General features: G+C 42.7%; 1 protein-coding gene across 2 annotated transcripts in view; it reads right to left on the bottom strand.

The window, feature by feature from the left end:
- Positions 1-1,861: 1,861 nt before the first annotated feature.
- The window catches only part of LOC137371348 (beta-galactoside alpha-2,6-sialyltransferase 2-like), an 84,079-nt gene continuing 69,197 nt past the window's right edge, over positions 1,862-16,743 (bottom strand). Inside the window, exon 5 of one of the 2 annotated variants that reach the window (XM_068033804.1) lies at positions 1,862-7,516. In XM_068033804.1, the coding sequence (XP_067889905.1) occupies positions 7,266-7,516 (251 nt within the window). In that variant the 3' untranslated portion in view covers positions 1,862-7,265. The remainder of the gene's footprint in view (positions 7,517-16,743) is intronic. The other variant, XR_010975207.1, reaches the window with a different exon arrangement.

Genomic DNA, 16,743 nt, shown 5'->3' with positions numbered 1-16,743 from the left:
TACTTCTTAAATGTTGTGAGGGTTCCTGCCTCTACCACCTCTTCAGGCAGTGTATTATAGATTCCAACCACTCTCTGTGTGAAAATTCTTTTCCTCAAATCCCCTCTAAACCTCCTGCCCCTTACCTGAAATCTATGCCCCCTGGTTATTGACACCTCCGCTGTCACATGCCCCTCCTAATTTTGTATATCTCAATCAGGTCCCAACCCTAGCCTATCCAGTCTCTCTTCATAGCTGAAATGCTCCAGCCCAGGCAACATCCTGGTTAATCTCCTCTGCACCCTCTCCAGTGCAAACACATCCTTCCTATAGTGTGGCGACCAAAGCAGTACAGAGTACGCCAGCTGTGGCCTATCTAGCGTTTTATACAGCTCCATCATAACCTCCTGCTCTTATATTCTATGTCTCAGCAAATAAAGGCAAGTATCCCATATGCCTTCCTAACCACCTTATCTACAGGTGCTGCTGCCTTCAGTGATCTATGGACAAGAACACCAAGGTCCCTCTGACCTTTTGTACTTCCTAGGGTCCTGCCGCCCATTATATATTCCCTTGTTATTCCTCCCAAAATGCATCACCTCACACTTCTCAGGGTTAAATTCCATTTGTCACTGCGCTGCCCATCTTAACAGCCCATCTATATCGTCCTGTAATCTAAGGCTTTCCTCTTCACTATTTATGACACCACCAATTTTCGTGCCATCTGCGAACTTACTGATCATACCTCCTATATTCACATCTAAATCAATAATGCACACCACAAACAGCAAGGATCCCAGCACCGATCCCTGCTGTACGGCACTGGTCACAGGCTTCCAATCGCAAAAACAACCCTCGACCATCACCCTCTGCCTCCTGTCACTAAGCCAATTTTGGAACCAATTTGCCAAATTGCCCTGGATCCCACGGGCTCTTACCTTCTTGACCAATCTCCCATGCGAGACCTTATCAAAAGCCTTACTGAAGTCCATGGAGACAACATCAACTGCTTTACCCTCATCTACACATCTAGTCACCTCCTCAAAAAATTAGACATGATCTCCCCCTGACAAAGCAGTGCCACCAGGAGCGATGGCCACAGCTGGTACTGCAGGAGGCCAGGAGCAGCCAAGATGGAGGAGGCCCTGGGACCAAGGTAAGTTGGGTCAGGATTGCAGGGCCAGTCAGGCTGGCCCCGGCGAGGGGGTGGAGGGTTGTTTGGTGAGGGTGAGCATGTCTTTCCATGCAGGTAGCCGTTGACCTCGGCAATGGATTGCCCCTAGAGGGGTAAGCCCCTCTCCCCCCACCCCCAGATCTTGTTTGGAGACTGCCAGGTTTCACCTGACATTGTCTCCATGTGGCAGCAGGCCCCTCCGATGTTGACTAAATGCCAATTGAGTCGGGAGGCAGCCGTTAAGTGGACCAATTGGCCTCCCAGCAGGCTTCCTGTCTGCCATGGTGCCCACTGCAGACAAAAATGGCATGGGGGCATGACAACATCGGGCACACTGCCTGTCACCACCCCACGCCGCTCCCCACACCCCCCCCTACTGCCTCCCAGTCCATCTCCAAGGACCGGATAAAATCCAGCCACAGACCTTGCTGTCAGTTTCAGCGAAGTCATGATGGCAAACAGTTTTTCTGTCATTACCACTGCAAAATCTGGGCCAACATGTTTGTCCTTGTCTACATGTTGTAGTAAAGATGAGTGCTGAACTTTAATTAAATTCCATTCCCTCGTTACCTCAGTGGTAAATCTGTTCTGCTCAGAGACGTTTGCTCATTCACTGTCCCACTAAGCCCTGGTTGTGCGCCATCAGGCTATTCCACATCTATTGCACAATCTCCAGCTTTTAAAATAAATATTTTCAACAGACAGATAGGTGAAGATAAAAATGTTTATTTACAAGAAGTTCTATTCCGTATGTATACATATAAAATATACAAAACTAAAACCTAAAAATATGAACGTTGACATAGATAAACATGTTCCTACTTTGCTGATTGCTAGCTCAGTGGAATGCAAGCTTATAGTAAATCAGAACAAATAGAAAAATTGGTTAAGAGTTTGTGAAAATTTTAAATTTGTTTTAAAATGTTATTATAATGAGCACCAAACACAGTTGTCGCATCAATTATCTAAAACAGATCTCTGGTTTGGACTTCTTAAGGCTGTAATTTTGTCATATTTACAATGCAGAATATTTAAAACAATAACTAGGCTCATTAAACAAACCTCAAAAATTACTATATTCTGAGCACAGCATGGGTAAAATGGGCTTTCAGGTAAAGTTATATAAAAACAGACACTAGATCATAGATGTATTCCTTTTCAGTTCCATACCAGTGTCTATATGAGCACACTCCCTGTTCTGCTGCAGAATTATATCAATTCACGCTTTAATCCACAGATTTTTCTTAAAATGGATTATTCAGTCCACCAGTCATCTCTGTTACAATTTTAAGATTGAAAGATTGTATGGTATCATGTTAAACAGTCTATATACTCTCAGATAAAAAAAATCATTTTATTTTGTTAACATTTTCACATTGTTCAACAAGTGCCAGAATTGCAAATGTCATATTTTAATTGATGCTGTAAGGTTTCAGAGTACTCAGGTAAAAAGGGATTATTTGGAATTGCTAGTTTGAAAGTTAGAAATTTCAGTGCATAAATATTAATCAATTAGAGACCAACTGAAGTTCAAATCTGCTCTCATTTTGCAATTAAGGGGTTTCATAGTCTGATTAAGTCATCTTGAAAGTAATGCTTTTGAAACAGTACTTAAAATACAGTATGATAAAATCAGTGGTGCTATCTTTGATACTCCTCAATGTTTTTTTTTTGTAAATGAATTGTTGGTTCTTTAATGTGATTTAATAACAATTGCATGATGAGAATATTACTGTTGGCACTGTTAGTGGGAAAATGCTGAATGGAATGAAGGGGCATTTCTCAATTACTCATTTAGTGGAGGTGTTACTCCATTTAAACTAAAATACACAACAGAGGAATTCAAATGAATACATAATATCGCCAATGGTCATTTTTATGTTTATATTTCATAAAAGGTTAAAAACATCAATCCGAATAGATTGAAGAACATACTATCTGAAATGAAGGAACAATTATCTGGGAATAACAATGAGTCACAAATGACTGTTTGGAAATATTATCCCTGTAAGAAAAACAAAGGCATTCTATGGGTTAAGCAGTAAAATATATGGCATCTCTTTTAGTTCAGCAACATCAGACAGATTATTAAGAACAAAATCTTCATAATAAATTTTAATACACACACAATCCGAAAGATTTTACCAATAAGATTTTTGGACAGACTTAAAAGTATCATTTCTCAAGTTCACTATAGACACAGATTTCGGGCTTGATCATTTTTTCTTCTAGTGATAGTGATTAATAATTTGACTGGACAACTCGTCAGCAATTATAATGTCATTTCTGAGAATTAACCACAAAATAAAGTTGTGGTGCAACGGAATATTTTCCAGGAATTTCTGTATTCAGGTAATGTGTGATAACTCCGATAGTGAATGCCATTGTGTTTTAAACTTTCCTCTTTTGTGTCTCCTAACCTCCAAATGTGGCATGCTACAGTCTTCCTCCCTCTTTTATCTTCATTGTGCTGAAGTCAAGTTTCTTTAGACCACCTACTGCAACCATTATTTGAGGGCCAAAGCCTTATAAATCCTTTCTGCCTTCATACTCCTTTCCTTCTATGGCCGACAATCCTTTAAAATCTGAGGGATGAGACACTTATGGGCTGAATTTTATTAGTGTGCCGCACATCATGGCGGCATGCTTTGAAGTCAGCAGCCTGCCTGCCTGTCCGCCGCAGATCCCCCGCAATATTATGCGCAGGGGCTCATTTAAATGGAAGGAGCAGCTGCCACGTCTCGGGCAATGGCATCCGGCGCCACCGCGCAGGCGCCGGTGCCATTTTTAAAGGGCTTCAAGCCCTTCAGGTAACTTTAAATGTTTAAAGCACTGTCACAACACTTTTCATTCAAATAAAACATTAAAACATGGAGGCCCTTTCCCAACCCCCACAATGGTGTTTTTATTGTCTGATGTGATTGAAATGTATTTTAGTCCCAGCATGAACTACCACCCCCCCCACCCCAACCTTACCACATTTGCCCTTCAACCCCTTCCCACCATCCCCATGGCTAATGATTATTGTTTTTCCCACTTTCCCCGCTGCCCTGATAATTTGACTCCTCCCTCTCCCTACCAGTGTCTTGCCTCGGAACTCTGCATGGAATTATGATGGCACGCGAGTGGCAGCCGTTGGCTGTAAAATTGGCGTGGGACTGTTGGCGGTGGCAGGTAAGTTCATTTGCATGCTGATTACCCTCATTTGAATATTTTAATGAAGGCCCCGCTGCCAAGTGGCGGGGGGTGGGTGGGGGGGGGCACTGAAGCCTCGTCGCCACCGCTAATATCCGGCGGGGCCTTCACAGCATCGTGGGTTGTGGCGGGCCACTCCCACTAGCATTTTACGGGTACCTGCCACGACTCACGGCGTCGAGGGGCTGGTAAAATCCAGCTCATAGTCCTACTCTTTTCAGCATTGATGATGACTTGCACTCTTGGCATTGGCCCTTCACTAGGGTTTCCCAATAAAAAGAATCACACTGTTTTATGAATGCAGCCCAGAATCAGAATACCAGGATGCAGCTTAAGGAATTCACTGCCTATCCTGTAAAACTTCATGCCATTTTGTCTTCTTCATTTACATTGGAATATTAACTTATGTTATGGAAAAGCTTCTGATTTAAATGTAAGAGATGTCCTGTATATTTTTTTTTAAATGTCATCCTTATGAACTTCCCCTGCTGTATATTTGGAATCAGTGTGTGCAGTTTGTAAAATCTGCTATAAAATGGGGGAAAATAGCAATCTAGAAAGCATAATGTAATTTTAAAATTATATTATTATTTTACTGGAACATCAGAATGTTGATAATTGTGATATATGATGCCTGTAAGAATTTTTTCAAGTTGTCAATAGCCATTTTAAAAGGTTTCCCCATCTTCTTTCTCCCCCTTCCAGGTGTGGTCCTTATGTTACAATCTTGTTTATACTGAAGCATGATAACCAAGGGGCTGAATTTTATGAGGCCTCTGGCGTCAGGAATCATGGTGGGGGAGGGGGAGTGCGGAAAATTCTACCAGGAGAGGCCCGCCACGACCCCTAACGCCAAGAAGGCCCCGCCGCATTTCGCATTTTACCAGTGCCGTGAGGCCTCGGTGCAGCCCCCCGCCACCAGGTGGCGGGCCTTCATTTGCCTACTCAAACCTATGCACAAAAATGTTAATTAACTTACCTGGACTGGGTGGCGTTCTCATGCCAATATTGCGGCCGGTGGCCAGAAGTCTTGTGTCTTCCAAATCCCATTTGGGGATTCAGGGCGAGTCACCGGTGGGAAGGGGGAGGAGTGAAATATTGGCTGTGGGGATGGTGGGAAGGGGTTGAAGGACAAATGTGATGAGGTTGGGGGGAATGTTTGGGTTGGGAATAAAATAAGTCTTTGAGATATAGGCAAATAAAAAAAAACAGTGGGGGGATTATTTGGGAAAGGGCTTCCAGCCTTTAATTACTTTTTTAAAGATAATGCACCGAAATGTACCTTTAAAACTTCAATTTGTTCCTAAGGGCTTGAAGCCCTTTAAAAATGGCACCGGTGCCTGCGCAGAGGTGACGGATGCATGGCGGGGGACGGAGCAGCCACCCCCTCTATGTCATCAGGGACAGCCTTTCCACCCGCTCTATTTAAATGAGCCCCCACGTGAAATATCGTGGGGGTTCAGTGATGGCGCATCTGTACCTGAAGGCTGCTGATTTCAAAGCATGCTGCCGCAATACGCGGTGCGTTACTAAAATTCAGCCCGTGTCTCCTTCCCATCATTCACTGCAACAGCACCATTTTTGTTGTCAGGATACAGTGTGACTAAGTTATTGATTGTTAAATATTTAGACCTTAATTCTGAAACCATTTAATGAATTTTTTTCTGGGTTTTTGCATGAATACTCCCATTTTATAGCTTTTTTTAGTGAAATGTTTAATTTTTCCTATAGACCTTCCTGCGTGTCTGTCTAGGCATCTGCAGTAGGACTCTTTAGAACCTCAAGACGACCAGAGAGGAAGCCAGGGTTACAGGCCCACTGTTTTCTCATTTCATGTTATGCAGAAATGTTTGCCCTCTACTAGACCCCTACAACCCCCATCCTCCCCCATTCCTTTCATAGCAACATAGCTGAGGTTGGTAACTTGAGGGGTAAATCATAGGTGTGAACAACGTCCCATCACGGTGAGGTATTTAGAACTCCAACTTACTGTTGCATTTGGCAAGGAACTTTGGCTTGATGTGCTGGAAATTTTACTACAACAATAAAAAGTTAACATTCAGGAGTGGAGAGGAGATTTAAGTACACATGCCAAATTACTCAACACATTGGAGCTCTTGGGGAATTAATCTTGTCTAAATAAACTTCAGAAAAACTATGGTCCTTTAAGAATTTATCAGTATTAGTTCCAGATATTTTTAGGTGCAATGTTTAAATATTCTTCAGCATATTTATATTTTGTACATTTATACCGGCATTAGATTAGATTTTTTTTTTAAATGTTATATATATTTCCAGTTAGATTATCAAATTCAAACTGTTATTACCAGCTGAGCAGAAATGTGAATAAAACACAAACAACCCAGCCACATATTTTACCACTAAATTACATGATACTGTTAAATTATAGTGGATTAGAGAAGTCACATGGTTGAAAAAAGGGATTGAAATTTACTGCAAAATAATCCACAATGCAAAATGTAACTTCTGGTAGTAATTGTCACTGAACTTCAATACATAACTAAGAATTTCAATTGTTTACACCATCATCTGGCCTATATAATAGCAAAACTAACCACAATTTGTACTTAAGATCATACAGGCCCTATTCATACAATGACCTGTTAGCAATGCCATGGGCGGAAAGGGGAATTCTTTGTATGTCAATGTTTTATCTGAAATTTAACTTTAGATGGTGTCCCTTAAGTATAGTGTGTTGTAGTACATTTGTACAAAATACAAAAGCTTCAATATGATGGAACAAGATTGTTTTGTAGTCTCCATGGCTCATTAACTTGATATTACCCTGAAATTGGTCCTATCTAGTAATTTCAAGTATTTTGTTTAAGTTTCAGCGTATTTGTCATGTTCTGTATTGCAGTACATAACCAGCAATCATTCTGCAGCACAAAGTTCATCATTCTCTCGAACACTTTGTGGTGCTAAAGCCAGGCAGAATAACCTTTCCTTTTGTATATAAATCTGCTTCCATTCCTTTGTTCATGCGTTGCACCAAGAGTTTCTCATATAGCAAAGGGTGGTAGGCACCCAAGGTACAGGCAGCATCATAGTATCGCTCATGGTAGTGACAGAGATCAGTCTGTCTGACGGAAGGGATATACTCATAGATATTGACATTATCACACAAGGACATCATAATGAGGATGCCTGAAAAATATTTCCAAACAGATGATTACTTCAGCAATTTCACCAAAATAAATCCTTAAAACAATAACATTTTGATTAGATCATCTACCTAAATATTATTGCTCTGATCTGTCATCTTTCCATTCAAATTTCAGTGAACAGTCCCAATGGCATTTACAGTGATAATACCTGACTCAGTATCTGATGATGCCTGCCCCATCACGTTTAAATAGACCTTTCCCAGTAATATGATGATATGTGACTGTATAATCCATGCTCTCACCACTAGCTTGCATTGTGAAGCAGATTTATCAATAGTGTTACGATCAGGTGAGAAAGGTGTCTAGGGGTCCCTCTCAGCCTTCACCTGGTCTTACCGTAACAGGGTTTCATTTTAAACACACTGTTTTTAGCTCCCCCTTGGTGAATCCTTGTTCACTACTTTCTAATTATAAGGCAAAGAAACCAGTCAAACAGGTTTTCTTAAGTTTAAAGAAGAAAAGTTGTAATTTATTAAACTTAAACTCTAATTCGGTTGACGCCTACAGGTCCACAACACTCCCCACGCTAGCATGCATATGCGATACACACATGCAAATAGGGACAGAAAAAAGCAAAAAAAAAAGTGGAAAAGTTTGAGGTAATATCTGAAGAGTTTTTGTTACGATTCTTCGAGCTCACTGTAGAGTCCTTGATTGTAGGTAGATCTTGCTTTTCGTTGGGGCCCAGTATTCTTCTTAAACCTTTTTCACTGTAGGAGAATTTTCTCTCTTGGGTTTCATGTGTCTTCAGTGGATTCAGAGGCTTGTGAGAAAGAGATGGGATCAGACAGGAGAGATCTTCCCCATCCCAGCAGCAAACAGCCTTTCTCAGTTCAAACTCTCTGTGACTAGTTCAAAAGACCTGGAACAGCCAGTTATTCATGTGACCGGCTGGTCTAACAAGTCCTGGATTGAATCACCTTAGCAGTCTCTGAAATGCTCCCCTTACACACAATACCTGGTGATCAAGGTGAATTGTGGGTTGAATGTGTCAGGGAATGGTCCTTTGTCCTTCCGAGCACTGTCTGTTAATATGCAAATATAAAGGCTGAAGTATACTCTCCACTTAGAAATGAGAAATGACAATGATATTTATGCTCCCTTACCACAGGACCATCCTATTAAACTCATTGAGGAGAAGGGCTGACTGAAAAGTGGGTAATAAGATAGTAACAATGTCCCATATTTAATGCCAAAGGACCAATGGATGGATTTTTGTTTTGGGGTCAGGATCCTGATGTCGGGAGAATTTTTGGGGTTTGATCTCACATCGTGCTGATGTCAGATGCCTGACGTGATTTTTGTAGGATGGCCAAATGGCCAATTAGCGGCCAGCAAGCATGCTCATTGTCCAACTAAGGACAATGGGCAGCCTCCTGAGGCTGGAGCGCCAATAGGAGGCCCCCTCCAGCATGACACATTCGCAGTCCTGTCTGAGGTTAGAGCTGCTGATGCATGTGAGAGAGAGAGAGAGATAGAGAGAGAGGGTGCCTCATGATAGAGGCACCCTCTGAAGATAAGATAAAAAATTTTCAATTTAAAAAGGCCACAGCTGTTAGGCTGTTATTGTGGAGGGTAGGGTGTCCCTAGTGGGATGGAACGCTGGCCCTCCATCCCCTGTCCGTGTTTCGGCCTCGGGGGATGGGCGGGTGCTGTGTTGGCTTCTGTTGAGTGGCCTTAATAGGCCATTTAATTAGTCTAATAGGCTAGCCGCTGTTTGCAGGTGGGTAACCACCAACCCCACCTCCCCAGCTCCTACCAGAGTGAAAATGGCACGGACATGGGAACATGCCAGCAACCCAGCACGCCTCTCTCTGATGCCAATTTTTATGCCATCTCACAATTACTCCCACCTCGAATGGGAATATAAAATTCTGCCCCAATAGCTCGCACTCTGCTTCACACAATGGGCTGGATTTTGTTCTCAGACCAATTTCAGGTTTGATGTGGGGGTGGGTGGGGGGGGGGGGGGGGGGGTGGGTGGGGGCCAGAGAACCAGAGCGGCAGCGGCCACCATGGAACCCACACCGGGATTGCCGGGCCCAATCTCCCAAACAGTGGGGAAGCTCTGTGGCGGCCTCTCTGCCACTCTGCGACGGGACCCTGGTTTAAATATTTAGAAAACCTATCTGCAGACATTACCATATTATCTGCCACGATCTTCCCATCTGTTCCTGATCTTCAGCGTGACGTGTGTTATTCACACCTTCTCTTTCCCATCCAGGAGAAGCTGGCACCACCGAGGAGGGGAAGGGGTCTCTGCTGCATTCTGAGTATAGATGGGGGGGAAGGGGTCAACTCTAAATTGTGTGTAAGGATAAGAGGGATGGGGGGAAGGGCAACTGCAATATTTTGTGGATTATGTGGTGGGGAATGGGGTCATCTCTGCATTATTTAGTATATGGGGGTGGAAAGGGTCAAGTCTGCATTATTTTGAACTGTTTGCAGGGCTGGCAGCCTTTTCAAAATGGCACCAGAACCTGCTCCAGTATCAGGTGATGCTGTGAATGGTGTCGCCAATGCCACCCCTACCACATGATTGGGGAGAAGCGGCCGCCGTCAGTATGTTAAGTGGCTGCCAACTGCGTAATCATGGTGGTGCTGCTCCCGTGCAGGACAGCCGCCATTTTCTGCACCCGCGTCACTCCTGGTGGTGGGACAACAAAATCCAACCCAGCATTCCTTCTCAATTATCTCCATATTAACATAGGAGCATAGGAAACAGGAGCAGGAGTACACCATTCGGCCCCTCGAGCCTGCTCTGCCATTCAACTAGATCATGTCTGATCTTCCACTTCAACATCATTTTCCTACACTATCCCCATATCCTTTGATATCTTCAATATCTAGAAATCTATCGATCTCAGTCTTGAACAGAATCAATGACTGAGCCTCCACAGCCCTCAAGGGTAGAGATTTCCAAAGATTCACCAGGATAGGTCAGGAGACCAAAACTGTACACAATACTCCAGGTGCGGTCTCACCAAGGCGTATATAATTGCAGCAAGACCTCTTTACTTGTGTAATCAAATCCTCTCGCAATAAAGGCCAGCATACTTTTTGCCTTCCTAATTGCTTGCTGCACCTGCATGATAGCTTTTAGTGATTTATGAACAAGGACCCCACATCCCTTTGGACATCACACTTCCCAATCTCTAAACATTTAACAAATACTCTGCATTTCTGTTTTTCCTACCTAAGTGGATAACTTCACATTTTCCCCATAACATTCCATCTGCCATGTTCTTACCCACTCACTAAGTCTGTCTAAATCCCCTTGAAGCTTCTTTGTGTACCCCTCACAACTCACATTCCCACCTAGTTTTGTGTCATTAGCAAACTTGGAAATATTACATTTCGTTCCCACATCCAAATCATTGATATAGATTGTGAATAGCTGGGGCCCAAGCTCTGATCCATCCCGCATTTTACGGGTTCCAGGCTTTAATTGTTCCGAGGCGGGACTTCCACCCTCTTGAGGGAGGAAGTCACGCCTCATTGAGCTGCCAGCCAATCATTGGGCCGGCAGCTCTTAGTCCCAGCAGTGCTACCAGGAGCAGTGGCCACTGCTGGGACTGCAGCCCAGGCAAGGACGTGGAGCCAAGAGTGCAGGTAAGTTTGGTTTGCCTCGCCGGGGGTAATTGGTTGGGCCCCGGCAAGGCATGGGTGGTCATTTGGGGCAAAGTGGGGGAGGCGTCTTGGATCCTGGAGGTGGTTAGGGAAGCAGGGGCGGCCCTCAATCGGGCACCCTGTGTCCGTTTTTCAGGGCCCACCCTCGGGGCACTGAGAGGCTGCCAGCTTTCACTGGGCGGCCTTTCCCGGCTCCAGGGCGCCTGCTTGCCATGGGTAAAATATTCTGCTAGTTACATCCCCAAAAAACTTCAACAGGTTTGTTAAACATGATTTCCCTTTCATAAATCCATGTTGACTCTTCCCAATCCTACCACTATTTTCTAAGTGTCCAGTCATCACATCCTTTATAATAGATTCTAACATTTTCCCTACTACTGAGGTCAGGCTAACAGGTCTATAGTTCCCCGTTTTCTCTCTCCCTCCTTTCTTAAATATTGGGGTTACAATGCTACCTTCCAATCTTCAAAAACCACTCTAGAATCTGTAGAATTTTGGAAGATGATCACCAATGCATCCATATCTCTTTCAACAGGCACCTCTTTCAACACTCTGGGATTTAGATCATCAGGTTCAGGGGATTTATCAACTTTCAGTTCCATTAATGTTTCCAGTACTACTTTTTTACTAATACTAATTACTTTCAGTTCCTCATCTCGCTAGTCCCTTGGTTCTTTATTATTTCTGGGAGGTTTTTTGTATCTTCCGCTGTGAAGGCAGGCACAAAGTATTTGATTAGTTTCTCTGCCATTTCCTTATTCCCCATTATAAATTCTCCTGTCTCTGCCTGGGTCCACATTTGTCTTTGCTAATCTTTGCCTTTTTGCATACCTATAGAAACTTTTACAGTCTGTTTTTATGTTTCCCGTTAGTTTCATCTTATATTTTCTCTTTCTTTATTGGTTTCTTGGACCTCCTTTGCTGAATTTTAAAATGCTCCCAATCCTCAGGCTTATTACTTTTTTGGCAACTTTATAAGCCTTTTCCTTTGATCTAACAATCTTTAACTTTTCTTGTTAACAATCCCCTTTGGAGAGTCTTGAATGCTTCTAAATTTCTAGTTTCTTTGAAGCACGCCTACCTAACATTTCAATAGCTTGATGCATATCCCTGCATCTGTAAGGCAAAATACAAAATGGCTGTACCATACATGGATATAATTTAAAACTGAGTGGGCTAAAGTTGAACTTCAGCAGGAGCATCAAACAAAGTCAATTGAAAGGAAAGTCAGGCATATAATGGACAACCAATCTGCTGCCATCCATTTTGCACCTGCAAGTTCAGTTTTACACCCAATGGCCGGAATTTTATGTTGGGCGGGAGGTCCCGTCCACTGGCCGAAAAGTCAGTGGCGAGCCCACCTCCGCTGAGCCTGGAGAGGCAGACCAGGATTTTTCGATCCCCAGGCCTTTAATTGGTCTTGGGTGGGACTTCCACCCAATCAGCGGGCTGGCAGCTCTGAGTTCCAGCAGCGCCAACAGGAGCACTGGCCACTGCTGGGAATTACACCCAGCCATCAGAAGAAGATAAAAACAAGAAATGCTGGAACCACTCAGCAGGTCTGGCAGCATCTGTGGAAAGAGAAGCAGAGTTAACGTTTCGGGTCAGTGACCCTTCTTCGGAACTGACAAATATTAAAAATGTCACAGGTTATAAGCAAGTGAGGTGGTGGTGGGGCAAGAGATAACAAAGGAGAAGGTGTAGATTGGACAAGGCCACATAGCTGACCTTTGCTCCATGACTTGCTTATAACCTTTGACATTTTTAATATTTGTCAGTTCCAAAGAAGGGTCACTGACCCGAAACGTTAACTCTGCTTCTCTTTCCACAGATGCTGCCAGACCTGCTGAGTGGTTCCAGCATTTCTTGTTTTTATTTCAGATTTCCAGCATCCGCAGTATTTTGCTTTTATTACATCAGAAGAAGATGAAGGACGGCCCCGGAAAAAAGGTACATTTTTAGGGCCTTGTTGGGGACAATCAGTCAAGCCCCAGCGAGGCAAGGGGGATTGTTTAGGGAGTAGGGGTGTGTTGTGCGCTGGTGGTGGTTGGGGCTTCGGGGCGGTCCTCTGCGGGGCCCAAACAGGGGGGCACCCCCAGCCCACAAGAAGGCCACCTGGTTTCATCAGGCAGGCTTTTTAAGGATTCAGCTGCCTGCCAGCCAAGGGTAAAATACTCGTGGCAGCAGGCAGAGGCCCTTAAGTACCAGTTTCTCGCCACTGCCATCCCGCATAAATTGGCATCGGGATAGAAAGTGGTCTGGAATTCCACCCCCCCCCCACCTCCCACTCAATTTACACTCCCCCACGCCTCCCTCCCGCCATCAGCCTGCTTGTTTGGGGGGCATAAAATTCCGCCCAATATATTCTTCTAAAAAATCTAGCCCTCACTCCTACAATAATGTTTCCTTTTATCTGTTAGAATACAGCTGAAATCTATGTGAAGGGCTAAGGCCTATAATACTGGACATCACTAAGGTTGAAAATAATGGGAAAAGAATATGAGGTAAAGCAGGAAATTATGATTAGGTAACGTGAATTTGGGGTTTTAATGCCTGCAGGTTGTAGGATGAACGGAAAACAAGAAAGCACAGCATTCCTCAGTTGTGTGGTCCTCAAAACAGTTGAACGTGTATCCTTTTGTTGTAAGAGTTATATGTAGTGATCTTTCCAGTACAACATAATTTGTGATCTATTTTTCATGTTGACGCATGATTGAAAAGTATGTCAAAAATTGTCTCAGGATTCAGACTTGTCAAACTACAATAGCACTGGTTTGTGACTATGATTGCTTTTTCATAGATTGCTGTAATAATTTGTTTCTACTCCCTCTGCTCTAGTTTTACAGGTGTCTTCTCAGTCTTCTCTGCTGTAAACCCATCTCAGCATCGCCTACTTCAAACCTACATCAATCAAAAAACACAGCCCTTCAAAAAAAAGCTTAAGATCTGGACATGCTGAATGGTAGTGCTGTGAACCACTAATCAGAAAATAAGAATGTGCAGAAATCATTTTCAACAATTAGTGATGTTAGACTACAAAATAGAGGGAATTTGGAATAGGCAGCAACAATGGGTACTATAGACTCTGAGATTTGTTTATAATATCAAATCTTAAAATCATTTTATTGCCAAATAGGATCTCTCCAAATATTTTATCTTAAAATTCAGGATCTGGTTAATTTAACTTCTTTTGTAAGTCAGCTTACAGTTTTGAAGTTAAAATATTGCACCCGTATACTTTGGGAGGTTGATTTAAAAGAAGTGTAAAATGTACTTGGCTGTTTTAGCAGTGAAGTATTATGATTAGTGAAAGCTAACTGTGAAGCTAACACCTCATTCTAATATTGGTTTTTGATAATTTAAAAGACACCAGTTACAGAGTGGAAGCAAAAATTGCTAACGCTAGATAATCATAAAATGGAGGTATCTTACCAATGGGAAGAGAATATTTTGAAAAATAGTTTTTCTGTGAAGATTACACCTTTAATCTTATCCCATGATGTAGTCACTATAGTCAATTATCTGCACAATCTTTGAGCTTACAAAACCTTTTTGTGGTCAGAAATTACCAGCTCAACATCCAACTCTCTTATGACGTTGGATGGGAAAATAGAAATGTTGTGGATGTTGTGTGTATTCAAATTCAAAAAGAATTTGTTCACCATAATAGTGACCTGAACAGTAATAGTGACCTGAATAGTGCTCTATTTTCCCCATATGGCTTTATGTATAACAGTCAAAAATATCTATTAATATATCTAAGTATAACTTAGGTTTGTAATTCTAAAAGAAAGAAGAAGCTTGCTATATAGTGCATTACCTATGGGCCAACGTGAAATGAGGAGCAGAGCTCAATCCAGCTCCTACAGAGCATGAACTGACAGCATAAAAATGCAGAAATCCAGAGAGCGACGTTTAAAGAAACACCAACAAACTGTGCAGATGAACAGAACATGCATTTATATAGCACCTTTAACATAGTAAAACATTCCAAGGCACTTCATAGGAGGGTTATCAAATGAAATTTGACCCCAAATCACATAAAGGCAATATTAGGCCAAAAACTTGGTTAAAGATGTAGGTTTTAAGGAGCATCATCAAGGAGGAGAGAGAGGTAGAGAGGTTTAAGGAGGGAGTTCCAGAGCTTTCCATAGCTTTAGACCCTCGGTAGCTGAAGGCTTGGCCGCCAATGGTGGAGTGAAAAAAATCAGGGATGCGCACGAGGCCAGAACTGCAAAAGCGCAGTACAGATTATTGTAGAGGAAGATCAAGCAGGATGGTAAATATTGGATTGATAAGTCAGTCACTGCAGGGCATTGAAGTTGAAGGAATGTAAGAAATTCGGTATAGTGAATGGGTCAATATTAAAGAAAGATTTGAGACAAAATGTGTGGCAGAATGCACAAGAGAACACAGTAACAAACAGATGATCAAACACTGAGCTTCTCTCAAAGTACAAATGAGAGATAAAAGGTTAAATAAGGAAACAAACTGCAAGGCATAGGGAGATATTAATCTTTGGGAACTGATTGCTAAGAAAAATCAATAGCCATATTTGTGGGAAAGATAAAGCCTAAGGAAGTGAGTTGGATAGCTAGAGCTAGATCTGTGCACAGTGGAAAAGGTAGAGAAGAGAACAGATGAAAAGTCATTGACCTGAAACGTTAACTCTGTTTTTCTTTCTATGGATGCTGTCAGACCTGGTGAGTATTTTCACCATTTTTTTTTTAGATCACCTTGAAAGTTAACAAAAGGAATATAAAGTAGTATAGTTTGGCATACTTCTAGTGTCTGGTTAAGAAGGACATAAACAAATGGCTGGCCAACCAATACCATTTCCATGACCAACTGGCACTATTTCCAGAATAAAAGGGAATCCTTTAGGAAAGATACTCAAGGAGTATAGGGGATGTAGGGCTACACTTAAGAAGGAAATTAGGAGGGCAAAAAGGGGCCATGAGGTTTCCCTGGCAGATAAGATAAAGGAGAATCCTAAAAGATTCTATAAGTATATTACGAGTAAAAGGGTAGCTAGGGAGAGAGTAGGTCCCCTTAAGGATCAGTGTGGAAATATATGTGTGGAATCACGGGAAATGGGCGAGGGCTTAAATGAATATTTCTCGTCCATATTTACCATGGACAAGGACATGGGAGCTAGTGAGTTCAAGGGAGGGAACACTGATATCCTGGAGCATATCAACATAACAAAGGAGGAGGTGTTGGAGGTATTGAAGCACATTAAGGTGGATAAATCCCCAGGGCCTGACCAGGTGCATCCTAGGATGCTATGGAAAGCAAGGGAGGAGATTGCTGGGGCCCTGGCAGAGACTTTTGTATCATTGTTAGCCACGGGTGAGGTACCAGAAGACTGGAGGATAGCTAATGTTGTGCCTTTATTTAAGAAGGGCAGCAGGGATAAGCCAGGGAACTACAGGCCGGTGAGCCTTACATCAGTGGTGGGAAAGTTATTGGAAGGGATTCTGAGAGACAGGATTTATATGCATCTGGAAAGGCATGGTCTGATTAGGGATAGTTAACATGGCTTTGGGCGTGGGAAATCATGTCTCACGAATTTGA

Source organism: Heterodontus francisci, chromosome 6, assembly GCF_036365525.1.
Source record: "Heterodontus francisci isolate sHetFra1 chromosome 6, sHetFra1.hap1, whole genome shotgun sequence".
NCBI classification, from domain to species: domain Eukaryota; kingdom Metazoa; phylum Chordata; class Chondrichthyes; order Heterodontiformes; family Heterodontidae; genus Heterodontus; species Heterodontus francisci.
The sequence above is the reverse complement of the archived record's forward strand: the minus strand, read 5'-3'. Positions and strand labels throughout refer to the sequence as shown.